The sequence below is a fragment of the Phyllobates terribilis genome, unplaced genomic scaffold, assembly GCF_046119375.1.
Source record: "Phyllobates terribilis strain yellow unplaced genomic scaffold, ASM4611937v1 Scaffold_4__5_contigs__length_816908805, whole genome shotgun sequence".
Taxonomy (NCBI): Eukaryota; Metazoa; Chordata; class Amphibia; order Anura; family Dendrobatidae; genus Phyllobates; species Phyllobates terribilis.
In genome coordinates, this window is record NW_027362764.1 from 56,170,569 (window position 1) to 56,196,354 (window position 25,786).

Here is a 25,786-nt window from a genome sequence, read left to right on the forward strand (position 1 = left end):
ACATAAAATAAAAAAAAGAATTGTCCATAATTTAGGGTTCCAAGGAAACGGCAACAAGCATGGGTCATGAAAATCATGAGAAACTAATAAAGTATTTTTTGGAAAATTATGCAACTTTACTTTTGATTATGCAAGGAATAGCTATTGTAGCATCGGTGTCTCTGCCCCCTGCCAGGCAGAGACGCCGTCCCTCTCACCTCCCCGCTCCCCTCGCGGTGACCTCCTGCGCTCCTCTTCCTGCTGCTGCCGGCGCGCGCAGCTTCCCGGGCACTGTGCTTAGGGCGCGCGCACTCCCTCTCTCTTAAAGGGGCCGCACGCACCGTTCTAAGGAGTCCCCGGCCAATAGCTGGAGGTCCTCCCATATATAAGGCACCTCCTCCAAAATGGAGGTGCCCGAGCAATAGTTGATGCATAGTATACTTACCTCTGCTTCAGCCCTCAGGTCCAGTTGCCAGCCTGACTACTGTTCCAGTCCGCCAGCCTGACTACTCTTCAGCCCGACAGTCTGTCTTCCGTTCAACCCGCCAGTCTGTCTATGGGCAAGTCCGCCTGCTTACCAGGAAGCACCTGCCAGTTACCAGCCTGCTACCTGCCGTGCCTGCTAGCCCGCTCACCTGGGAGCACTCGCCTGTTACCGGCCTGTTACCTGCTAGCCTACCTGGAGGCTCTGCCGTCACTTGCCGTGACCACCTGCCTGCTAACCTAGAGACTTCAGCCTGCTTGGCCGTCACTTGCCGTGACCACCTGATAGCCTACCTGGAGGCTCCGGCTGTCACTTGCCGTCACCACCTGTCTGCTAACCTAGAGACTTCAGCCTGTTCTGCCGTCACGTGCCATGACCTCCTGTCAGCTAACCCAGAGACTTCTGCCTGCTTGTTGTGCCCATCCGCTATACCGGTCAGTCCCAGTCATCTGACCCATGGGAGCCACCTGCTCTCTTACAAGGTCGTCCCCAGAGTAGCACCTGGTCCCTCTGCTCGGTCCCTCCCTGGTCACGGAGTCGTTAGCCGCCGTACGACCAGGGTCGGTCTAGGTTGATACTTAGTTACGCCCCTCTGGGTCCCTCCTTGCATCGCGGCACAGAGGTTCCACCACCCTGATCCGTAACAGCTATAATATCCCTTTATTTATGTCTTACATATTTTATTTACTTCCCAACTTTGTAACAGGGGAACATACTGTAGTGATGTGTAAATTCCCCATCAACGTTCCTAGAACACCCGCAGCCGCCCACTTCACATCGTATAGTGTTTACATAGTCCACCGTCCCCCTTCAACCTCCATAAATTGGCCTGAATATCCCAGGATTGTTTTCAAAAAATTGAGACAGTCCCAATGTATTTGGAACTATTGGTAGCTAAAAATTCACATTGGGCAAATATTGGGTTTGATCAATGTAATATCATACGTAAAATATAAACAGCAACAAAAATTGAATTTCTTTATTGAAATCAAAATTATGCTACAGTTAATAAATGTCGCTTGCATTCATTTTTTGGGAAATACTTGAGTGATTTGATTGTGGTCCACACTGTAAAACTTTTTTTAATCTTTCTAAAACTAGAAAAAAAGTAAAATAGAATTATTAGCAATCAATCCCGCATTTTACATTCCTAATAATAAAAGTATGGCACAGAGACATTTTTTTCTACATATGGGGTCTTTTTAGGGCCTCTACAATCTTTCTGCGCCCAAGATTGTAAAGACAAAGTGACCAACCTGCCCGGTGTCCAAGCAGATCTCATGGTCACTTACCATCTTTCTCGCTGGCTACCGTCTCTCCCTCTTCTCGTTCTAGCTCTTTCCCATATATAACTGGGATTATAAAGGAAATAGAACGGATGCCATTTGACAGTGGCTCCATTCTGTATGACAAGTGGAAGAACTGTGCAATCTGTCTATCATCTACATGGGGAGGAGGCCACACTACGGAGGAGAAGGCCACACTACGGAGGAGAAGGCCACACTACGGAGGTGAAGGCCACACTATGGAGGAGAAGGTCACAGTACGGAGGAGAAGGCCACACTATGGAGAAGGTCACAGTACGGAGAAGAAGGCCACACTATGAAGGAGAAGGTCACAGTACGGAGGAGAAGGCCACACTACGGAGGAGAAGGCCACACTACAGAGGAGAAGGCCACACTATGGAGGCGAAGGTCACACTACGGAGGCAAGTCCCATTGCATGAATATCCCAAGTAGAAGGAAAGCCCAGGAGATGTGATTAGCCGCCTGTTCACAAGGAGATTCACTTACAGACTTGTAAGATATCACTTGGGATGCAGGTTGTCAGACGAAACCAGCCGGGCTCACTGCATACAAAGGCTTTACCCGGCGCTATGCAAAGTTTCTCAGCAATGAACCGTTTCCATAAATCCATCTCTGCTTCAAATGTCTGCGACGTCAGGAACTACATTTATGAATAAAGACAACAAAAGTAGAAAGCGCATGAGAAAATGTGAAAATGAGCTGGAGAGAAGAATCCACCGGAAGGAAGGGAAGAAGGGAAGGAAAGAGATTAATGAAAGCATGGAATGAAGGAAGGAAAGAAAGAAAGAAGAGAAGAGAAGGCAGGGAATTAACTAGGGAAGGAAGTAAGGAACGGGGTAAAAGGAAACAAGGGAAGAAACAAAGGAATGGGAAGAAAGTAAAGAAAAAAAAAGAAAGCTAGCCATAAAGAATGAGGAGAAGTACAAAAGGGGAAGGAGGGAAGGAAGGAAGGAAAACAAGAGGGAAGTAAGGTAAGGAGGTATGTAAGAATGGGGAGGAGTACAAAAGGGAAGGAAGAAAGGAATAAAGGAAGATAAGAGAAAATGTGAGCTGTAGCTGGAGTCAGCTGGAGAAGGAGAGAAGAATTCACCAGAAGGAATAGGATGAAAAAAAGGAAGTTAAGAGATTAATCGAGATTAATGAAAGTACAGAAGGAAAGGGAAGAATGGGGGAAGGAAGTGGTAAGAAAAAAAAGGAAAGATAAGGAAGGAAAGAAAAAAAGAAGGAAGGCAACAGAAAAGAGAAGAATGGGTAAATGTAAAAAAGAGGAAAGAAGGAAGGAAAGTAAGGATGTATGAAAGAATGGGAATTAGTACAAAAGGGGACGGAGAGAAGGAAGAAAAGAAGGAGGAGAAGAAAGTAAGGAGGTATGGAAGAATGGGAGGAATGCAAAAGGTAAGGAAGGAAGGAGGGAGGAAGGAAGGGAAAAAAGAGAGAAGGAATGTAAGACTGATGAGAAGTACAAAAGAAGAAAAAAGGAAGGAAGAGATGAGAAAGGTGAAAGTCAGCTGGAGAAGGAGCTCCACTGGAAGGAATGGGATGAAAGAAAGGAAGTAAAGAGATTAATGAAAGTAAAGAAGGAAAGGGAAGAATGGGGAAAGGAAAGAAGGTAGAAAGAATTAGGGGAGGTAGGGAAGGAAGTAACTACAGAGTGGAAGGAAAAAGGAAGGGTAAGAAAGGAGCTAAAAAAGGAAGGTAACAAAAGAAAAGAATGGGGAGAAGTACAAAAGAGGAAGGAACGAAGGGAGGCATGGAAGAATGGGGAGAAGTACGAAAAGGAAAGAAGGGTAAGGAGGTCTGGAAGAATTATGATGAGTTCAGAGGGGGAAGAAAGGAAAGAAGAAAGAGAAAAATACAATTAAGGAAGAAAAATGTAAAAATAAAAGGAATGAAGAAAAGAGAAAAGTAAAAAAGTGGACTGGAGGCAGTGCAGAGAACTGAATACGTATAGGGAGGGAGTACATGAGGCAGGGATGTGCACAGTTTTATGCATTTGGCCCAGACTAATAAACAATAAAACATTTCTAGACCAAATGCAAATAGTGCCCATGTATTACCCAGGTTGCGTGGCACAAGGCATTCTCAGGCCCACTTGCCCATGTATTACACGTATGGATGGTGATTTAGTTGGAAGCATCGGTTACATTTTTCCTGGCTGCCATAGATTTACCGGTGATCAGAGCTTCAGGTTGGGCTGTGTCCAGTATGTGAGACAAACCCTTTTATCACAAACATCTTGCAGCTTGTTACTACCAGTAGATATCATGTTCATAGCGCTGATTCTGATGGACATACCTTCCTGAAATCGGCCCAGACATACATCCCCGTGGAGCGGTGGAGGACCGGTATTTTAAGTTCCTCTAGCCCAGTAACCATCGCCGTCTGAGATTCTCTAAGAAGTTCTTTATTGGTAGGAAAAAACACATTGTCCAACCAGTCTGTAAAGTAAATGATGATTAAGGGGTCGTCACTATATTTATATTGATGATATATCTTTAGGATTGGTGGGGGTCCGACACCATAGGGGGTGTCCAATCAGTGCTGATAGTGACAGATTATGTGTGGACAATGGGATAACAACATCCAGTTGTCAAATTATTGAAACATTTCCAGGAGGAACAACAGAGGGACTAAAAAAAAAAAAAAGTTCTAGAATTGTCATTTTCTAAGAAATATAAGTATTGTGATGGAGATCAGATTGCAAAATTAAATGACTAACCTCTGTCCCGGAGTAGCTGATAGACCATGTATTGGGTAGTTCCTGAACATTGGTGGAAATTTGCCAGCCGACTCATGGGATGTACTACGTGCTTATTTTCAGTATACAGCATCCCGACTCGGAGGCCATTCATTCCAAAATCCTACAAATTAATCAGAAACACAAAACCCCACAGATATTTCTTTTGTCTGACATATCTAGGTAAAACATGACTGCAACGTGTGAATAAGCTCTTAAAGGATATGGACACCTAACAGTATTTTTTTTACCTAAATGCATGCATTTTGGCCTAGAAATAATTTTTGCAATTGGGTTTCCTTAAAAATTTTGCACGGTTTGACTTTTACAGGCTCTATGATTCTCTGCACATTGCTGGCTGCAGAATGATTTAACTGGAAATCCAACAGTGAGCTTTGAGAGTGTTTTTCTGAGCTCCTCTGTGCCGAGTTATGACCATAGGCCACATGAAAATTGCACTGAGCTTTGATGTTGTCAATCGGGAGCTCAGAAAAGACAGATATAACAGTTACAAACCCCCTTCAGAAAAAGCTAACTGACTGATCCTCAGTTACCTCATTCAGCAGCCAGTAATGTGCGAAGAATCAAAAGAGCCTGTAAAAGCCAGAGGTTGCAATATTTTTGATAAAAATTGCTAAATTATTTTTTTGCCTAAAATACATTAATTTAAAAAAAAATGTCCATATCTTTTAAAAGAACATACAAATAAAAGGATCTTTTACTTTGTGGAGGGTTCAGACCTTACCTTACTGAGTCCCCATATGAAGTGCCTTCTCTTAGGATCAGGAAGACTAAATACATAAAAAAAAAAATAAACAAATAATAGCAATGGTATTAATAACTATAAGATTTAAAGACTCTGGATTTGTCTCTGACTTTTGGAGACAAAAAAGGGACGGTTTCCAGTCCATATATCCTTTTAAGATAGTCTTGTCGTAACGTTTGAGCAGTGGGTTGGGGCTGGTTGACTGTTAGGTTGATTTGTTTTGTAATATCTGTCCTGAAGAACAATTCGAGAAATTGTAACTAGTTTATTTTTAGGTTTAGTTATGAAGATTTGTAATATCCTTCATTACCTTATTTTGCATTGTTCTCGCCAAAACATTATGCTAAAAGTGCTGTTTCAATATCCAGTGTATGCTCCTTTACAAGCTGCTTTCAACTGCTGCTCAGCAAAATCGATACACTATATTCATCAAAAGTATGGGAATTTCCCTGTCTGAACACAGTGGTCAGAACAGAGAGGCTCAGACAGGGAAAGTTCCATACTCTGAAGAATGTATTGTAAGGATATTTTGAGCAGCAGTTGAAAGCAGCTTTAAAAGGAGCATGATACATATACTGAATACTCAGAACATTAGATCTATATTGTGAAGGTCTCCTTCATTCAGTCAAAACAGCTCTGTACCTTTCAGGCATGGACTCTACAAGACCTTCGAAGGTGTCCTGTGATATCTGGCACCGAAACATTAGCGGAAGAACCTTTCTGTCATCAACCATATATAAATGAACCATGGATGGCCATGACCATGTCACCAGTTCACCGGTTGTCCTTCCTTTGATCACTTTAGGTAAGTTTTAACCATTGCATACAGGGAACACGACACAAGACCTGCCAACTTGGAGATCCTCTTAACCTAGTAGACATCACAATTTAGCCCTAGTCAAAGCCACTCCGAGCCACACGCTTCTCCATTTTTCCCGTTTCCGCTTCCACTTTGATGTCTGTATTATATATTTATATTATTTTTGGGCAAATAATTACCATCTCCAACAGAAGAACGTTCAGATATACTCCAGCTTATTACTTACTCTTGGAAGGATAGCACACTGGTAAAGTCGTTGTTCATTACTGACAGCATGTATATTTCATCCAAAATCACGTGCAAGCTGTACCTAGAGACAAGTAGGAATAAAAGTGTGTAAATGGATAAAACTTTTACTAAATTCTCCATCTCTGCACCAGTTTTGTGCCTTTATACGATATGGTTACGTTTTGCCCAATATTTGATAACAGAAAAATATCTTGCAAGTTGGTGGCACTTTTGGTTTACAGCAAAACACAAAAAGGTGAAGAACCACTTCTGTACATAAGGTGGCGCTCTTACTCATTTACATTTTGGCCTCCATGACACCTCTAACCATTATTAATCATTACTGTAGTCCAAGTCATGTCCACCATCGTGTCTGAAGGTCGTAGTTTTGGAGGTTACATGTCCTCCTGATGAACAGTCCAGGCGTCACAAGTCACATCCATCTGAAGCTGTAGATATATAGATCATTCCAAATTTCCATGCAGGCTATAAGATAAAAGTCGCCCGAGGTGGCCAGTATCAGATCGGTGAAATAAACGAATGATCGTTTCGGCAGATGAACGTTCGATATTCTTCAAAAGGCATTGGGCATCTTGGATTTTTTGTGCTGCAGCATGCATGTCCCAGGCAAGGTGCAACCTCCAACCATATGGCTCTTACCTGCTGGCAAACTCAAGACATTCCTTCAGTAAATAGGGAGAGTAGACTTCTCCTAAAGGATTTTGGGGATTTATTAGGATTAATACTTTGACTCTGATGCCCTGAAAAAAAATAAAAATAAATATAAAGCACAATTTTATTCATACTAAAGGGACATAGATGTCACAGATTTGGACTCAGGGTCCTCAAAGTTACATCTTTGCCATCTTTGCCATATTACATACCAAAAATGTGATCATTCCGATTCTATGGCTTTGCTCAAATATTTCCGTCAGCTCCATAGATACTGAATGGAGCAAAGGTCAAGCATGGGCATCTCCGTTCAGTTTAAGATGGGGCTCTGTAAAGCCTTTTTTATTATTTAAAGCCCTTTTTTTGGGGTCCTAACGGTCAGACCCCAGCGCTCAATAAGGTGTCCCCTATCCTATGGATTAGGGTTAATTTATAATTTTGGAAATACACCTTTAACTTAAAATGTTACCTGTTGTCTTGCTTTCTCCATCCCTTCTTCTAACCTCTGTATCGTTAACGAGAATGGAAGACTGTGATCTTCTGTAACCTTTAAGAGAAAATATAATAGTATTTATCTTATTTGGGTGGAGGCAGCAGAGGATGAAAGTCAAGTGACCCCAATATAAATCTATTATACAGGCACCAATGTACCACTTGGTTGTGGAAACAGAAGCAGTAAAAATAGGGAAGCCTATGGCTCAAAGTCAATGGGGGTGCCCATGGCTCAAAGTCAATGGGGGTGCCCATGGCTCAAAGTCAATGGGGAAGCCTATAGCTCAAAGTCAATGGGGACGCCTATAGCTCAAAGTCAATGGGGAAGCCTGCGGCTCAAAGTCAATGGGGACACCTATAGCTCAAAGTCAATGGGGACGCCTATAGCTCAAAGGCTCAAAGTCAATGGGGAAGCCTATGGCTCAAAGTCAATGGTGAAGCCTATGGCTCAAAGTCATTGGTGAAGCCTATGGCTCAAAGTCAATAGGGAAGCCTATGGCTCAAAGTCAATAGGGAAGCCTATGGCTCAAAGTCAATGGGGAAGCCTATGGCTCAAAGTCAATGGGGAAGCCTATGGCTCAAAGTCATTGGTGAAGCCTATGGCTCAAAGTCAATAGGGAAGCCTATGGCTCGAAGTCAATGGGGAAGCCTATGGCTCGAAGTCAATGGGGAAGCCTATGGCTCGAAGTCAATAGGGAAGCCTATGGCTCAAAGTCAATGGGGAATCCTATGGCTCGAAGTCAATGGGGAAGCCTATGGCTCGACGTCAATGGGGAAGCTTATGGCTCAAAGTCAATGCGGAAACCTATGGCTCAAAGTCAATGGGGAAGCCTATGGCTCAAAATCACTGGGGAAGCCTATGGCTCAAAGTCAGTGAGGAAGTCTATGGCTCAAAGTCAATGGGGAAGCCTATGGCTCAAAGTCAATGGGGAAAAAGTCAATGGGGAAGCCTATGGCTCAAAGTCAATGGGGAAGCCTATGGCTTGAAGTCAATGGGAAAGCCTGTGGCACTAAATTATGAGCTGAATTTGCAATGTCTGAGACTGAAAAAAACAGTATTTAAACAAACCCTGCCCGCAAATTGGCATTTCCATGGGGGATGAGATGGTTCTGGGTAGCAAGAAGGTGTCTCTAAATTGCCAGCACAGATAATGGTAACTATAAAGAATTCAGTAATAAAATTCTGACAGTCTTTAGTCACCACTAGAGGGAGCTTTAATGTATAAACAATGTGCAGTGAGATGCTAAGCTCCCTCTAGTGGTGGCTTCAGGTAGTCAGAATTTTACATTTAGCTATGTCTGTGCTAAATATTTAGAAGCATGTATCACAAAAAATGTTAATAGTAGACACTGACTTTAAAGGGGATTTTGTATTGGCATATGCAACAGATTAGGACTTATTATAAGTGAAAGGAGGACTTTATACTAACCAGACAGCAGATGGCGATAGTGTGTAAAGTTATATGCTTGCTGTAATGTGGGGAGGGAAGCTCTCAATTGTTGGTTGTTCTTACTTCCTGTTTTTTTTTCCTGAATGTGTTATGCCAGCAGCACACGGACTGTGTGACACTGAATTGTATCTCATGTTTATCCAGTATGAAGTAAATACTGTTAACACAAGATATCTTGCTGATTGAAGCTCTCGTAAGTACAGTGGTGACTGTAAGAAGATGCACTCTGCGACATTTTGTAGGATATGCCGTTATTGTTTAATTGTGGCATCCAGCCCCTAAACAATCTTGAGGGTGCAAGTTCCATGAGTCTAAATAGCAATGATCGGTATATGTAATAGAACATCAGACCTGGCTGTTCAAGTGGACGTACACAGGCTGTAGGCCAGAATATGCTCCAGTGTATAAGGCAATCCCGGAATAGTAGGGCGTAGGAGTCAGGAATCCATCTGGAAAAGACAGTAATGTGTGGAGGAAGGGTCAGGACATGCTGTTCAAGATGTGCTGTTCAAGCTCCATTGAGGAAGCACCAAGAAATGGGCTACGTTGATGACTGTAGACACAGTGGCCGGCCAAGGAAACTTAGTGCAACAGATGAAACATCATGATTACTGCCTTTCTAAATTGGAAGATGTCCAGCAGTGCCATCAACTCAGAACTCGCAGCAATTAGTGGGATCCAGATACACCCATCTACTGTTCAATAACACTTCTAACACCTGCCTAAAACTTTTGCACAGTACCCTGTAAATAGATCGAAAGAAATATGTAATATAACTAAGGGTTTCTTTGGTGTTATATATGTTGAACTAAGCTAATCTGCCCAGTAACAGAAGTTTCAGCTTATTGGAGGGAAAAATAACCCGACTAGCTGATTGGTCGAGTTATTTGAGTGGGAAAATGAGAGAAAATGATTGGCTGGGATATGCAATAAAATAATTAGGTGAGACACAAAAATAAATCACTTCAGCTGAGAGGAGTGGAGGACAACCAAGTCTTTCCAGTTTACGGCGTAGACCTATATAATAAGTATATACAGTATGTAGCCCCAACTGTTACTGAATATATTGCAGTCTATGACAAGCTTGCACTGGTTGGATATCGTGGTAACTGTTCCTTTCTGGTCGTATCATTACTAATTATTACTACATAGTAAATTATTATAATGAGGAATCCCTATACAAGACTATATTTCTGGAGTTTGTTTTTACTAACCTCCTGGATTACAAATGACAGAGGAGAGAGCGCACAGGATGGAGCAGCACCCGTTCATGATGATTATCTATATAAAGGAGTAAAATGTTACCATATACAACTATATTAATATAAGAAACCCAAAGATACGTTACTTCACTATTAAAGGGGTCACACGTGGAGTTAAATCAGTACTGTGGCCTCTTCCACCCCAGGATCGGTGGGGGTCTCAGAGGATGGATCAACTATGATCATAATAAAGCTATGCCCTTGAAATCTACGATCGAAAAACCCTTGGGCCCCATCCTGGAGAACCACCACCAGAGGAAAAAACTAAAAGCTACTACCCGGCGGGGGCTGGTCTGGACTGGCGGCCGGTTGCATCTGGCGCATCTGTAGCACCCCCGGGGTCCGGTTGCCACAGTGGCATTGCCTCCCTCACAAGAGGTGATGCTGTGGCGCCCCTGAGGGTTCGGTCGCCACAAGGGGGGATTCTGCAGCCTGTCAGCAGGTGTAGTGTCTCCTCACCCAGGTAGGGAAGGTGCACTGGTCAGGACCCTGAATCTACATTCAACACTACACACTCCTGACCTATGGGAGGCAAGTATGCACCATAGTGCTGCCTCAGCAGGATCACAAGTGAGGGGAACCAAAAGTTAGGGGAACCATGTAGTGGGTGAAGGGTAGAACACACTTTTAGTTTGCACACATAGTTTCATATATAATAGCCAGCCATCTTAAGCACAAGGTTCTTTGATTGTGGTCTTTGCAGCTGACAGTGGCCTTGTGTAGGAGCCTGCAGTGTGCTGAAGATGCACGGTCCTCGTGCTCTGACCTTGACACGAGGAGCAGGAAGGAGTTAACAGTGTCTCTATCCTGGTCAAGTTCCCTTGCTTAAGAAGGTCGGGAGCTATAGTGACAGCTCCACAAGCAAAAGGATCCCAGGGAGCACGGACGGAGCGGCGTACGCCACCTGTACTGTCCATTCTGGCCCTGCCAGAGGGACTCCTGCTGCAAGAGGGGTACCGGCCCCCGACATCTGACTTTGCCACTTCACGTCTCTGTCAGAGAAGCCCGGTAGGCTACAGTGGATCCCGTCGGGTGACGGGCGGAACGGAATTGCCGCCTTACCCTATATCTGTGCATAGTCCAGAGGGAGACCCAGCCTTTGCACGCACACACACAGGAGAGGTTCAAAGGGGACTGTTAGGAACACTCAGAGGGTCCTGATCGAAGTACCTGAATTCCTTGGGTGCGCTGAGCCCTCATCCCTGGTGGCCGCAGTGAACCGTGAGGAGCAGGGAGAAGCCTTGCCGCTGCTTAAAAGAACTGTGAGTAAAAGACCTGGAAGACTATCCCTATGGCCTATGGTTCCTTTATTTCTGCGCTGCACCACACCGCACCTGAGTGACCCAGGACTACTCTCCCCATCCTCCTGTTACATCTGCCCTGAGGCCCAGCTCTGCCTGTGGGGAGTTATAACATCGCCTGCTGCCACTACATCCAGCCTCAGAGGACTGCTAGCAGCGCTGGTGGCCATCACCAGACACCACAGGTGGCGTAGTCGATAAATACCACTCAACCCTGAAAGCCCTTACATCCTTTTTAATGTGACGGCCCTGGGCACGGAACGGGTCTAGGCCACGACTGCATCACTTCAACATCTGACCCGGCTCCGAGTACCCCTCATCTTCCCAGGGCAGGGCTGCGAGCGTCACAATGCCATGCCTGGAAGCAAGCAGAGGTCCCCTAATCAGGTTTTGCTAAGCATGCAACACTGCCCTGGCTCCAGACCAGCAAGGGGAGTCCCTCCCTTGGCAACTGGGATCTGGGGGCGGGGTTAGTTAGCCTTAGTGTGAGGAGTTGAAGAGAGGACGTCGAGAAGAGAGGAGCTGGGGACTGGATCTGCACGGCAGCTCACCCCAGAAGCATCAGCACAGAAGAACCAGAGTCTGAGGCTGTGGGGCACTGAAGGCCCAGCCGCAGAAACCGGAGGGCAGGAGACTGCAGGTCTCTTGGCCCCATCAGACGCCCGGAGGCTCAGCAGCACTGCAGGGTCCAGCACCACCATGTGGGAGCGACGCACTAGCAAGGCCCGAGCTGCCTGCCATACGGGTGAGCACAGAAACGTTACAATCAGGGACGAGGGCCACCGCACAGCTACAAGCAGCAGGGCTAAAGAGTTTAGTGGAAAGGGAAGGCCTCCAACTTCACCTGAAAAGGAGGATTCTTTACTTGCTTCCAGGGTGCCCGGACTTCCACTTCTAGCCAGTACCCTAGTCTTGGCTTGTCTAATCACCACCAGTAAAGACCCTGGGACTGCATTTCCTTGTCTCTGTGTTTCTTGCTGCGCCATCAACCCCTGCACTACGACGCCCAGCACAACCTGCAACTGACGCGCCCCTGGACCGTGGAGTTCTCGGCAGCCGGGCCCCTGGTTGCTTGGGGGATATCATGGTGGCTGGCCCGGTCCGTGACCCAGGGCGGTGAGTAAAAAGGGGAGAATATTTATAGGGGATTATAAGTGTTCGTGACGCCACCTATGGAATGCGGCTAAGGGGAGCCGCCGCTGCGGAGCAGTCCTCTGGAGCTGGTGATACGGCAGCAGGGATGGTGTGGCTCTCCACAGGTAGAGCTAGCTCCAGGGCAGCGTGGGTTGTAATGGATGGTGGTGCAGGGGAGAGACGGCAGGACGGTCACGGAGGAAAGACGGACACTCACACGGGGGTAAGCTTCAGTACCTTTACTGGTGATGCTGCAGGCACGGTCCAGGGTACTCCAGGCGAAGGGCGCACTTTTGGAGTCTCCCCAGTGAGCTGGTATAGGGCCTCCTGATCTGTGACTTTCTTCTCTAAGCTTCTGGCCTGCCTGGAACTAGCTTGGTTACTGTCTCTCCTTGCACCTGCTGACCTGGTGGTAGGGCCTTCTCTTTGGAGATCACTCTCCTTGGATGCTGGGGCCTCCGTGACTCCTAGCCCTGGTACTGCAATCAGCATTTGGTAAACCTGGGACCTGTAGTTCTCCAGGGGTTTCGGTGGTTCCTATTGGGCATTAAGGGTCCCTGGAGGCGCGGACCCGGTGTCCGGTATATATCTCGGGGTGAGCCTGGTATGCTCCTCTGCCCCCTCACTACTTCTTCCTTCTCCTCTTGCCTTCGGCCACACTCAGGGCCCTCACTAGGCCTTCACTTGTGCTGTAGGCCTTGGCTCGCCTAATCTCGGCAGCCAGCGTGCTGCCTCTTCGCTGCTCTCTGAGCGTCAGCACGCTCTCTGCTCAACTCTGAGCTGTGTCCCTCTCTGTGTCTGAGTAGGAACTCAACACTAGACACAAACTGAGCTGCCTGGCTACACCCTCCCTATATATGTCCCTAACAGGGCTCCCTCTGCTGGTCTGAGGTGGTAGGGTGGAGGTGTGTGAATGTGTGAGGGCCTCTTGTGGAGAAATCCATCCATGCACCCTTCTGGGATCTGTGGCACCAGTGTGCAGCAGGGCGCCACACAACATCTACACTGCCCTGGAGCTAAGCTCTTCCTGTGGAGAGCCACACCATCCCTGCTGCAGTACCACCAGCTTCAGAGGACTGCTCCGCAGCTGCGGCTCCCTTTAGCCGCATTCCACAGGTGGTGTCACGAACTTTATAAACACCATAAATCCCCTTTCTATTGATCGCCCTGGGTCACGGACCGGGTCACCGCCACTGTGACATTTCCCAGCATCCACCGGCCCGGCACCGGGTACCCCATGGCCCAGGGGGCGCGTCAACTTGGCGTCACGAACAGGATTCACGAAGCCCGGTATAACCAGGTCCTGTGTGCCATAAACTTTATTGAACTGTGTTATCACGTGGTTTGCCGCCCGCCGAGGGGGAAGAAAGAAGCCCCGATCCGGAACCGCCGGGTAAGAGATCCCTCCGCCTGCAGAGCAGCATACTGGTACGTCAGCAGATGCCCAGGACCAGGCTGAGGTTCACTAGTGGGGAGGAAGATGCCCAACATGGAGGAGGGTTCAGCCACAGACGCGGCCGCTGCCACTGTGATGCCGTTATCAATGCCATATATACCAGGGGCGGCGTGGTTGCCCCAGTACTCAGGGGAGTCGCACACCCTGAACGACTTTGAGGAGAGACTGCGCAGTTTGTGTAAAGTATACCCCCTGTCTGAGGAGTAAAAAGTCAGCATCCTCATAGGCCAGCTAATCGGTGCAGCCCAGAGAGAGGTGAAGTCCTGGCCAGGCAGAGACAAAAGCACTGTAAAAGAAATACTGGCCCGGTTAAAGGATACCTTTGACACAAGCACCGCAGCAGAAATTAAAATGAAGTTTTACAGGTGCAAACAAAGGGTGCAGGACAGTGTACGGGACTATGCTCTAAACCTGCAGGAGGCGCTGCGGGCCATCAAACAGGTAGACCCTTACAGTGTGCATGATGAGGACAGATTGCTGACTGAGCAGTTTATTGAGGGGCTCCTGTCCAGCGCTCACAGGACACAGCTGCGCATTATGACTGCAAAACCCTGATCTGGACTTTGCGCAATTTAAAGACAGAGCCATCCGGGTGCTGCGGGAATCAACACCAGGAGGCACTGCATCCCACCGGCGCCCAGCTATCACCTACCACCAGGAGGTGGCGTCTTTTTCCCCGGCACCTGTGGAGGCTGACGCGCAGACCCTAGATAATGATCCATCTGCAGACCTGCGCCTTCAGGTCCAAGAGCTGACCAAAAGTGTGGCTACACTAACCAAAACCGTGCAGGCCATGCAAGTGTCTCTGAAGGAAAAGATCCAGCAGGCTTTCAGTCCAGATGATGTCCCGTGGCGACGACAGAGAAGAATTCCACCGATCAGAGGGAGGAACAGCGATCGCTACAACCAAGACGGACAGCCCATCTGCCGCCGCTGTCAAAAGGCGGGACACTACGCAAGATTCTGCAATTTAAACGAGCAACACCTGGGGCAGAGGGTCAACCCCCAGGAGTAAGACGACCAGGCCCACAAAGCTGGCGAGACAAGTACGTGGGAGGACGACCGGTCCTACCCGTCGTGCTTGATGGCATCCCAATGAACGCGTTGCTGGACACTGGGTCCCAGGTGACAACGATGCCATATATCCTTTATAAACAATACTGGACTGACTCAGACATTACCCACAGTCCAGATGAACATCTATGCCAGCAATGGTCAGCCCTTGCCTCAGGTGGGGTATAAAGAGGTGACCATAAAAGTTGGCAAAGTAGAATTGCCATCACAAGGAATGATTATTGTTGATATTGATCGCCGAGAAAGTCATCCCATGATAACCTTAGAATTGCCATCACAAGGAATGATTATTGTTGATATTGATCGCCGAGAAAGTCATCCCATGATAACCTTAGGCACTAATGTGATAGAAAATTGTCTTGGAGAAATTATTCTTTTGTTGCAGCAGGTCGCAGAGACTGCCAGTTCCAGTCAGCAGCGGGTTCTGCAGAGAGAAATCAGAGCCCTGATGAAAAGACAACAGGTAGAGCTGTCTGGAGGGGAAATTGGCAGTGTGAGGATGAGTGATCCGTTCCCCATTGCAATGCCCCCTAGGAGCGAAATGTTAATATGGTGTCGGGCAGCAATTGGTCTCAGGGGTCAAGATTATCAGGCCCTGGTTGAACCCGTATATTCTGACAGTAGGCCCACCATCTTGACAGCCAGGGGGGTAGTCGATGTCCGCAAGGGGAGAATACCGATACGCATCCTGAATTGTGGGGAGAAAGAGGTTCATTTGCCCCGGTATGCTACCCTTGCTAAGTTATTTACTGTCAGTAACAACACAAAAAAGACAGTGGAACCCTTGCCTCCATCCAAACCGGCAGAGGATAATGTCTCCAAGGGGCAGATGGAGGATTGGTGTCAGAAGCTACAAGTGGGCACTGACTCCACCCCTTTGCACCAAAAGCATGGCGTATACCGGGTGGTCCAAGAGTATGAGCGGGTCTTCAGTAAACACCCATTAGACTTTGGGCAGGTAAAAGGGGTCCAACATCATATCCCCACAGGAGATCATCCATCCATTAAAGAGAGGTACCGGCCTGTACCTCCAGCTCACTATCAATGTGCCAAAGGAATGTTACGGGAGATGAAGGAGGCTGGGGTGATCAGAGATAGTTGTAGCCCCTGGGCAGCTCCATTAGTTCTCGTGAGAAAGAAGGATGGTACAATGAGGATGTGTGTTGACTACAGGCAGATTAACCGCATTACACATAAGGACGCCTACCCACTACCCAGGATTGAGGAGTCACTAGCTGCATTAAGATCTGCTAATTATTTCTCCACTTTGGATCTCACCAGTGGGTATTGGCAGGTTCCTGTGGCAGAGGCGGACAAAGAAAAGACCGCGTTTACAACACCAATGGGCCTCAGCGAGTTCAACTGCATGCCATTCGGGCTCTGCAACACCCCAGGAACCTTCCAGAGGTTAATAGAGTGCTGCCTAGGACACAAGTACTTCGAAACTGTCCTGCTGTACCTGGACGACGTAATTGTCTACTCGAAGACATATGAAGACCACCTGGAGCACCTGGCCGAGGTGTTCGAAGCCCTATCCGGTTTTGGCCTGAAGGTAAAGCCGTCCAAATGCCACCTGTTGAAGCCCAAGGTGCAGTACCTAGGTCATGTGGTAAGCGCCGAAGGTGTAGCGCCAGACCCTGAAAAAGTCACCGTGATCAAGGACTGGCCAAGACCCTCCACTATCAAGGAAGTGCGGCAGTTACTCGGGCTGGTAGGCTACTACAGGAGGATTATCAAGGGTTTCACCAAGATAGCAGCACCCATGCAGGACCTCCTGGTAGGCCAGTCCAAGAAGGCCAAGAACCCGAAACCTCGGTTCAAATGCGGTAAACCAGAAGACGAATCCTTCACCCGACTGAAGATGGCTCTGACCGGAGACAAAGTCCTGGCCTACCCCGACTATGGCCTACCCTTTATACTTCATATAGATGCCAGCAACGTGGGATTGGGAGCGGTGCTGTCCCAGGTACAGCAAGGCAGAGAGAGAGTGATTGCCTACGCCAGCAGGAAGCTCCGGCCCACGGAAAGGAACCCCGACAACTACAGTTCCTTCAAGTTGGAGTTTCTCGCCATAGTCTGGGTTGTAACAGAGCGCTTCAAGCACTATCTCGCCTCCTCCAAATTTACAGTCTTCACAGATAATAACCCTCTGACGCACCTGGAGACTGCGAAGCTTGGTGCCCTAGAGCAACGATGGATGGCCCGACTGTCTAACTATGAATTCACCATCAAGTATCGGGCGGGGCATAAAAATGCAAATGCTGATGCGCTGTCCAGGATGCCCAACTTGCCAGATGGGGGAGAAGACCCGGAAGAGCTGGAGGAGATAGAGATACCCGCTTTCCATCGTCATGGGGTGACCCAGTGCTCCCACTGTGTAATGGACAAGCGCTCTGCCAACAGAGAGGCCACATTCAACCCATTGCCCCACCGTGGATGGACAGAAACGCAGGATAGCGACCCGGCTGTCCGCCTAGTAAAGGAGTTGCTGACACAAGCGGACTCGCACCCTGATCCAGATGCTCCACAGGAGGCCCAACAGTTGTGGAAGGAAAAGGGCAAACTGTTCATCTACGAAGGAAAGCTATGTCGAAGAAGCATCAACTCACGGACACATGAACTGGTCTGGCAGGTGGTAGTCCCGAGGTGCGATGTGTCAATGGTCTTAGAAGCGTACCACGATGGAGCAGGACACTTCGGGTAGAAGAAGTTAGAAGTACTGCTACGTGAGCGGTTCTACTGGGTTGGCATGAGGAAGGTGTTAGAACCCTCCTGTTAGTTTTTGCTATCTTGTGTTTTGCGGTCACGTGACCAGCTGCCTATATATTCCAGCTCTGCCCATCTGGCTTTGCTGGACTTCAGTGTTGTTTTGACTGTCTCTCTAGCCAGGTGCTTCGGTGCCTATCTCTGTCAGTTCTTGGTCCTCTGGGACCTTTAGTACTTTTTGTCAGTTTGTCCTTTTTTCTCTGCAACAACTTTTGTTTAGGAGGTGTCCCATTTTTGTCCCTGTCCTTAGTTCTTTTAGGGACCCCTCCCTTAATTCTATAGGTCTCCGTTCAGACTAGCCGAGGACGTAGGCGGGTCTGTTTACAAGGAACAGGCAGCCCGCTACATCGTAGGGATTCAGCTTAGTCTTACTGTAGGGACAGCTTTCCCTTATCTTTCCTTAGTTTATGTTGCAGATCATAACAGAAGGCAATCAAGAGGTGGTGTCGAGAATGTGGTCCATGCAACTTGAGACGGAAAGACCGTGACAGCCCATCATCACCAAACAACCACTTGAACTGGAAGCCTTGGACCACGTGAAGCTAGCTCCAAGCAGGTCAGGCTATGTCTATGCTCTCACCATAGTAGACCACTACTCCCGGTTCTTGGTAGTAGTGCCAGTGAAAGACCAGACGGCTCAGACGACAGCCAAAGTGTTCCAACAGCACTTTTGTCGCCCGCACGGGTATCCTGAACGGGTGCTTACCGACGAAGGCCCAGCCTTTGAAGCAGATGTGTTCCAGGAATTCTGTAACTTGTACGGCTGCAAGAAAATCAGGACGATCCCGTATCATCCCCAGACCAAAGGGCTGTGCGAAAAGATGAACCAGGTGGTAATCGACCTGTTGAAGACGTTGCCCCTTGAAGAACGTAGCCTGTGACCAGAGAAGTTACCAGATTTGGTGGACCTATATAATCACATCCCAGTGAACTCCACCAACTGTACACCCGCTTACCTGATGAGAGCAAGACCTGGTAAGCTACCCATTGACTTGGACATGGGAGTCTTAACACCAGAGACAACATCACCAAATGCGAATTGGGATACTGTGCGGCAGCAACAATACCGCAAAGTGCAAGAGTGTGTTGAAAGAAGTTTGTCCCAGGCAAGACAGAAGCAAGAGAAAACTTGTAATCAGCACGCACCTGCAGTTCCCTTTTCACCTGGAGAACAGGTACTTAAGAGGAAAAGACGAGTCCACAAGTTAGATGACCAGTGGGAGGTTGAGCCATGCACTGTCCTACCCTTGAATTACGACAACATCAAAGTGTGCCTCATCAGCAAAGATGGAGGGGAAACTTCAGCGGCAGTCTCAAGAGACCACTTGAAGATCTGTCCTGAACAGTTGAAACACACAGAAGAAGATCATGACAACTCTCAGCCCACTGAAGGAGTGGAGGAAGTGGTCCAAACAGTACTCGGAGAATTTCCCCTATCTTGGACGCAGGTGAACAGTGCGATTGTGGTACCGGTCCTTACCTTTCTCCAAGCGGCCTCACCGGAAGCTGCAGAAGTCCCAAAACAGCTGGAAGACCAGTCGGCCCCAGAGACAGAGGTTTCATCATCAGCAGACCAGGAGAATCTACCCTCTGCTAGCAGTGAACCTGTCGTACCCATGGTGAGCCAAAGAATTCGTAGGAAATTACCCTGCTTACCAGTGTTACCTCAAACTACCCGTAGTGTAATTCACACTGAATCCACCACACCAGGGGTAGACACTAGGGACCAGGGTAGGGCAGTGACAACTAACGTATTACGTAGATCGACCAGGAGTACAAAAGGTCAGCTCCCTGCTCGCTGGAGAAATTAAGTATAAAGTATAAGAGAACTAAAGTGTATGTTGTTTATAGTTGTACTCGTTAAATAGTCTTGGAAAAGTATATTTGTTGAATTTATGGACAATTGGACCACAGGACTAGGTGTGGTCAGGACAAAATTGAAAATAGTTGCTAATCGGCCTAGAAAATAAACCGCAGGCGTGGCTGAAGACCAGACCCAACGAAAGAGTGCCCTGAAACCACGCCCAGGAACGATACACAAAGTGGGTTGATGCAGTTCCCACCAGCCAAACTTTAGTTATCCGGAAAATAGACAATTCCCGAATTGTGGCGTAGAGACTAAGCGCCGCAATGACTGTTTTCAATTCTAGTTTGTTTTTTGTAATTTTTGACTTTGTACCCTGTTAGTAATGTAAATTGTTATTGTTAATTTTGAAAAGTATCCTCAGTCCGGGAGTACTGAAGTTAACTAGGGGGGAATGTGGCATCCCAGGGGTCCAGTTGCCACAGTGGCTTGCCTTCCTCATAAGAGGTGATGCCATGCCTAGAAGCAAGGAGGGGTCCCCTAATCAGGTTTTGCTAAGCATGCAACACTGTCCTGGCTCCAGACCAACAAGGGGAGTCCCTCCCCTTGGCAACTGGTATCTGGGGGCGGGGTTAGTTAGACTTCGTGTGAGGAGTTGAAGAGAGGACGTCGAGAAGAGAGGAGTTGGGGACTGGAGCTGCGCGGAGGCTCACCCCAGAAGCATCAGCACAGAAGAACCGGACACCGGAGTCCGAGGCTGTGGGGCACTGAAGGCCCAGCCGCAGAAACCGGAGGGCAGGAGACTGCAGGTCTCCTGGCCCCATCAGACACCCGGAGGCTCCGCAGCACCGCAGGGTCAAGCACCGCCACGTGGGAGCGACGCACTAGCAAGGCCCGAGCTGCCTGCCATATGGGTGAGCACAGAAACGAGCACAAGCAGCAGGGCCAAAGAGTTTAGTGGAAAGGGAAGGCCTCCAACTACCCTAGTCCCGGCTTGTCTAATCACCACCAGTAAAGACCCTGGGACTGCACTTCCTTGTCTCTGTGTTTCTTGCTGCACCATCAACCCCTGCACTACAACGCCCAGCACAACCTGCAACATCTACACTGCCCTGGAGCTAGCTTTTCCTGTGGAGAGCCACACCATCCCTGCTGCAGTACCACCAGCTTCAGAGGACCTGCTCCGCAGCGGCGGCTCCCTTTAGCCGCATTCCACAGGTGGCGTCACAAACTTTATAAACACCATAAATCCCCTTTTTATTGACCGCCCTGGGTCACGGACCGGGTCAACGCCACTGTGACATTCCCCAGCATCCACCAGCCCCGGCACCGGGTACCCCACGGCCCAGGGGGCGCGTCACATCAGTTGCCATTCTGGAAGAGGGAGCTGTAGATTATTTGATGCCTGTGCTTTGTGAATATCACAAATCCTAATATTATCAGTTAGACATTTAGTAGAACGTTTATTCGATTACTTCACGCAATGAGTTGTTATTGGTCTCTTGTGATATTAGTTGAAGAGGTTGTCCACTACTTTTAATTTGATGGCCTATCCTTAGGATAGGTTATCAATGTCTGATCGGCCAGGGTCTGTCACCTGGCACCCCCGCTAACAAGCTGTTATCGGTGCTAGCCACCGGCCGGAAGTACTTGCTTGCAGAGCTGGCCGTCTACTTGTACACAGCCAGCTTTGCAAGCAAGTACTTCCGGTCAGCAGCCGCCACCGACACCGATAACAGCTCATCGGTGGGGGTCCTTGGTGTCGGACCCCAGCTGATAAGACAATGATGTTCTATCATAAGGATAGGCAATCAGTGTAAAAGTAGTGGACAACCTCTTTGAAAACTAGGTGGCGATATTTTTTTGGCACTGTGTAGTATATCAGTTTTGGCAGACTGTACCGGTGGCGGCTTATCTCCTGGCGAATGAAAGGATTGTCTGTCAGAAATCCAATGTGCCGAATCCTTCTCTCCCCTGACATTATCTGTCAAGAGAGAGTCAGGAGGCACCCATACACATTAGACTGTAGGACAATTCCAGGTTTGGCCAACATTAGTCTAATGTGAATAGGGGCCTTAAAAGAGGTACTGTAAAATACCTAAGCAGGTATCAGCATAGGACGCTATGACCCCAGGCTGGAGTCCCTATTATCCATTACAATTAAAGCCACAATAAATTTAAGGCCCTGCAGTTGTTAAGTACAGGTGGAAATGTCTTACGTTATTTGGATTTAATGGGACCGGAGAATGACAATAATCTGTAAGAAATCGCGCTGCTTCTTCTCGCAGGCTGTAACACACAGGAAAAGAACAGGTACAAGTCACTATAAACGCCCAGAACTGTGTCATAAAAATATCTAAAATATATATAAAAAAATTATATCCCACAATAATGAAGCCTTATTACACACAACATATGTTTTTAATAAAACCTCTTAAATCTAATGGTGCACTTAGTTTCTAAAAGTAAGTCTAGAATGGCTGTATAATCCTTTAAAAAAAAAAATCCTATCCTATATGGAGTCATAAAATGCTTGTTTTAAAAAGAAAGGAAAAACATAACAGGAACATTCTGTTAGTAGAGATGAGTTTATATGTATATATATATATATATATATATATATATATATATATATATTTATATATATTTATATATATACATTATATACAGTATGTATACATGTATGTATGTATATACAGTAAAGACCAAAAGTTTGGACACACCTTCTCATTTAAAGATTTTTCTGTATTTTTATGACTATGAAAATTGTACATTCACACTGAAGGCATCAAAACTATGAATTAACACATGTGGAATTATATACTTAGCAAAAAAGTGTGAAACAACTGAAAATATGTCTTATATTCTAGGTTCTTCAAAGTAGCCACCTTTTGCTTTGATGACTGCTTTGCACACTCTTGGCATTCTCTTGATGAGCTTCAAGAGGTAGTCACCGGAAATGGTCTTCCAACAATCTTGAAGGAGTTCCTAGAGATGCTTAGCACTTGTTGGCCCTTTTGCCTTCACTCTGCGGTCCAGCTCACCCCAAACCATCTCGATTGGGTTCAGGTCTGGTGACTGTGGAGGCCAGGTCATTTGGCGTAGCACCCCATCACTCTCCTTCTTGGTCAAATAGCCCTTACACAGCCTGGAGGTGTGTTTGGGGTCATTGTCCTGTTGAAAAATAAATGATGGTCCAACTAAACGCAAACCGGATGGAATAGCATGCCACTGCAAGATGCTGTGGTAGCCATGCTGGTTCAGTATGCCTTCAATTTTGAATAAATCCCCAACAGTGTCACCAGCAAAGCACCCCCACACCATCACACCTCCACCTCCATGCTTTACGGTGGGAACCAGGCATGTAGAGTCCATGCGTTCACCGTTTCTGCGTTGCACAAAGACAAGGTGGTTGGAACCAAAGATCTCAAATTTGGACTCATCAGACCAAAGCACAGATTTCCACTGGTCTAATGTCCATTCCTTGTGTTCTTTAGCCCAAACAAGTCTCTTCTGCTTGTTGTCTGTTCTTAGCAGTGGTTTCCTAGCAGCTATTTTACCATGAAGGCCTGCTGCACAAAGTCTCCTCTTAACAGTTGTTGAAGAGATGTGTCTGCTGCTAGAACTCTGTGTGGCATTGACCTGGTCTCTAATCTGAGCTGCTGTTAACCTGCGATTTCTGAGGCTGGTGACTCGGATAAACTTATCCTCAGAAGCAGAGGTGACTCTTGGTCTTCCTTTCCTGGGGTGGTCCTCATGTGAGCAAGTTTCTTTGTAGCGCTTGATGGTTTTTGCAACTGCACTTGGGGACACTTTCAAAGTTTGCCCAATTTTTCACACCAACTGACCTTCATTTCTTAAAGTAATGATGGCCACTCGTTTTTCTTTACTTAGCTGCTTTTTTCTTGCCATAATACAAATTCTAACAGTCTATTCAGTAGGACTATCAGCTGTCCACTATCCACCAGACTTCTGCACAACACAACTGATGGTCCCAACCCCATTTATAAGGCAAGAAATCCCACTTATTAAACCTGACAGGGCACACCTGTGAAGTGAAAACCATTTCCGGTGACTACCTCTTGAAGCTCATCAAGAGAATGCCAAGAGTGTGCAAAGCAGTCATCAAAGCAAAAGGTGGCTACTTTGAAGAACCTAGAATATAAGACATATTTTCAGTTGTTTCACACTTTTTTGTTAAGTATATAATTCTACATGTGTTAATTCATAGTTTGATGCCTTCAGTGTGAATGTACAATTTTCATAGTCATGAAAATACAGAAAAATCTTTAAATGAGAAGGTGTGTCCAAACTCTGTTCCCAGAGCTATAGCGTTTTTATTTTTGGGCAATATGGCCATGTAAGGGCTTATTTTTTGCGGGACGAGTTGTACTTTTAAATGCCATTACTAGTTTTACCATATCGTGTACTGGAAAACGGGGAAAAAATTCCAAGTGCGGTGAAATTGCAAAGAAATTGCAATACCACAGATGTTTTTTTTTATTTTTTTTACCACGTTCACTGAATGCTAAAACTGACCTGCCATTCTTATTCTCCAGGTCATTACGAGTTCATAGACACCAAACATGTATAGGTTCTTTTTTATTTAAGTGGTGAAAAAAAATCCAAAATTTGCTAAAAAAAAAAAAAATGGCGCCGTTTTCCGAGACCCGTAGCATCTCCATTTTTCGGGATCTGGGGCCGGGTGACGGCGTTTTTTTGCACGCCGGGCTGACGTTTTTATTGATACCATTTTGGGGTAGATATGATGTTTTGATCGCCCGTTATTGCATTTTATTGCAATGTTGCAGCGACCAAAAAAAAGTAATTCGGGCGTTTGGAATTTTTTTCTCGTTACGCCGTTTACCGATCGGATTAATTCTTTTTTTATATTGATAGATCAGGCGATTCTGGCGCGGCGGTACCAAATATGTGTATGTGGGATTTATTTTTTATTATTTTATTTTGAATGGGGCAAAAGAGGGGTGATTTAAACTTTTATATTTTTAATTTTTTTTAATATCTTTAAAAACATTTTTTTTAAACTTTTTGCATGCTTCTATAGTCTCCATAGGAGACTAGAAGCAGCAACTGTCCGATCGCCTCTGCTACATACAGGGGATCAGCAGATCACCTCTATGTAGCAGAAATACTCCTGTGCTATGAGTGCCGACCAGTAGGTGGCACTCATAGCAATCTTTACATGACAACAACTGGAGTCTGCTGCAGAACCAGGGTCACCGATGGGCGGGGTAAGTGACGCGCTTTCGGCGCGGCGATGTTAAATGGCGCTGTCAGAGATTGACAGCGGCATTTAACATGTTAACAGCCGCGGGTGGATCGCAATTCCACCCGCGGCTGTTGCGGGCACATGTCAACTGTAATAATCAGCTGACATGTGCTCGGTTCAGTGCGGGCTCACTGCTGGTGCCCTCACTGAATCGGGTGTGATGACACAGGATGTACTAATACGTTCTGTGTCATTAAGGGGTTACACTCTGCACTCAATCTTGACTGAAAAAAATAAGAAATGTAGAAATTTTTGCAAATTTATTAAAAAAATAAAAACTGAAATATCAAATGGTCATAAGTATTTAGAACCTTTGCTCAGTATTGAGTAGAAGCACCCTTTTGAGCTAGTATAGCCATGAGTCTTCTTGGGAATGATGCAACAAGTTTTTCACACCTGCCATTCTTCCTTGCCAATTCCATCAGATTGGATGGTGAACGTTGGTGGACAGCCATTTTCAGGTCTCTCCAGAGATGCTCAATTGGGTTTAGGTCAGGGCTCTGGCTGGGCCAGTCAAGAATGATCACAGAGTTCTTCTGAAGCCAGTTCGGCCAAGTCTGAGGTCCAGAGCACTCTGGAAGAGGTTTTCATCTAGGATATCTCTGTACTTAGCCACATTCATGTTTCCTTCAATTGCAAAAAAAACACCCCCATAGCATGATGCTGCCACCACCATGTTTCACTGTTGGGATTGTATTGGGCATGTGATGAGCAGTGCCTGGTTTTCTCCACACATACCGCTTAGAATTATCACCAAAAAGTT

General features: G+C 46.7%; 1 protein-coding gene across 3 annotated transcripts in view; it reads right to left on the reverse strand.

The window, feature by feature from the left end:
• Window positions 1–1,427: 1,427 nt before the first annotated feature.
• The window catches only part of LOC141264930 (1-aminocyclopropane-1-carboxylate synthase-like protein 1), a 93,654-nt gene continuing 69,295 nt past the window's right edge, over window positions 1,428–25,786 (reverse strand). For 2 of the 3 annotated variants that reach the window (XM_073677359.1, XM_073677357.1), the window contains 11 exons: window positions 21,953–22,022; window positions 10,151–10,217; window positions 9,288–9,385; window positions 7,463–7,540; window positions 6,982–7,082; window positions 6,320–6,403; window positions 5,253–5,298; window positions 4,490–4,631; window positions 4,066–4,208; window positions 2,257–2,410; window positions 1,428–1,560 (listed from right to left, as the gene is read on the reverse strand). In XM_073677359.1, coding sequence (XP_073533460.1) covers window positions 1,469–1,560; window positions 2,257–2,410; window positions 4,066–4,208; window positions 4,490–4,631; window positions 5,253–5,298; window positions 6,320–6,403; window positions 6,982–7,082; window positions 7,463–7,540; window positions 9,288–9,385; window positions 10,151–10,217; window positions 21,953–22,022 — 1,075 coding nt within the window. In that variant the 3' untranslated portion in view covers window positions 1,428–1,468. The remainder of the gene's footprint in view (window positions 1,561–2,256; window positions 2,411–4,065; window positions 4,209–4,489; window positions 4,632–5,252; window positions 5,299–6,319; window positions 6,404–6,981; window positions 7,083–7,462; window positions 7,541–9,287; window positions 9,386–10,150; window positions 10,218–21,952; window positions 22,023–25,786) is intronic. The other variant, XM_073677358.1, reaches the window with a different exon arrangement.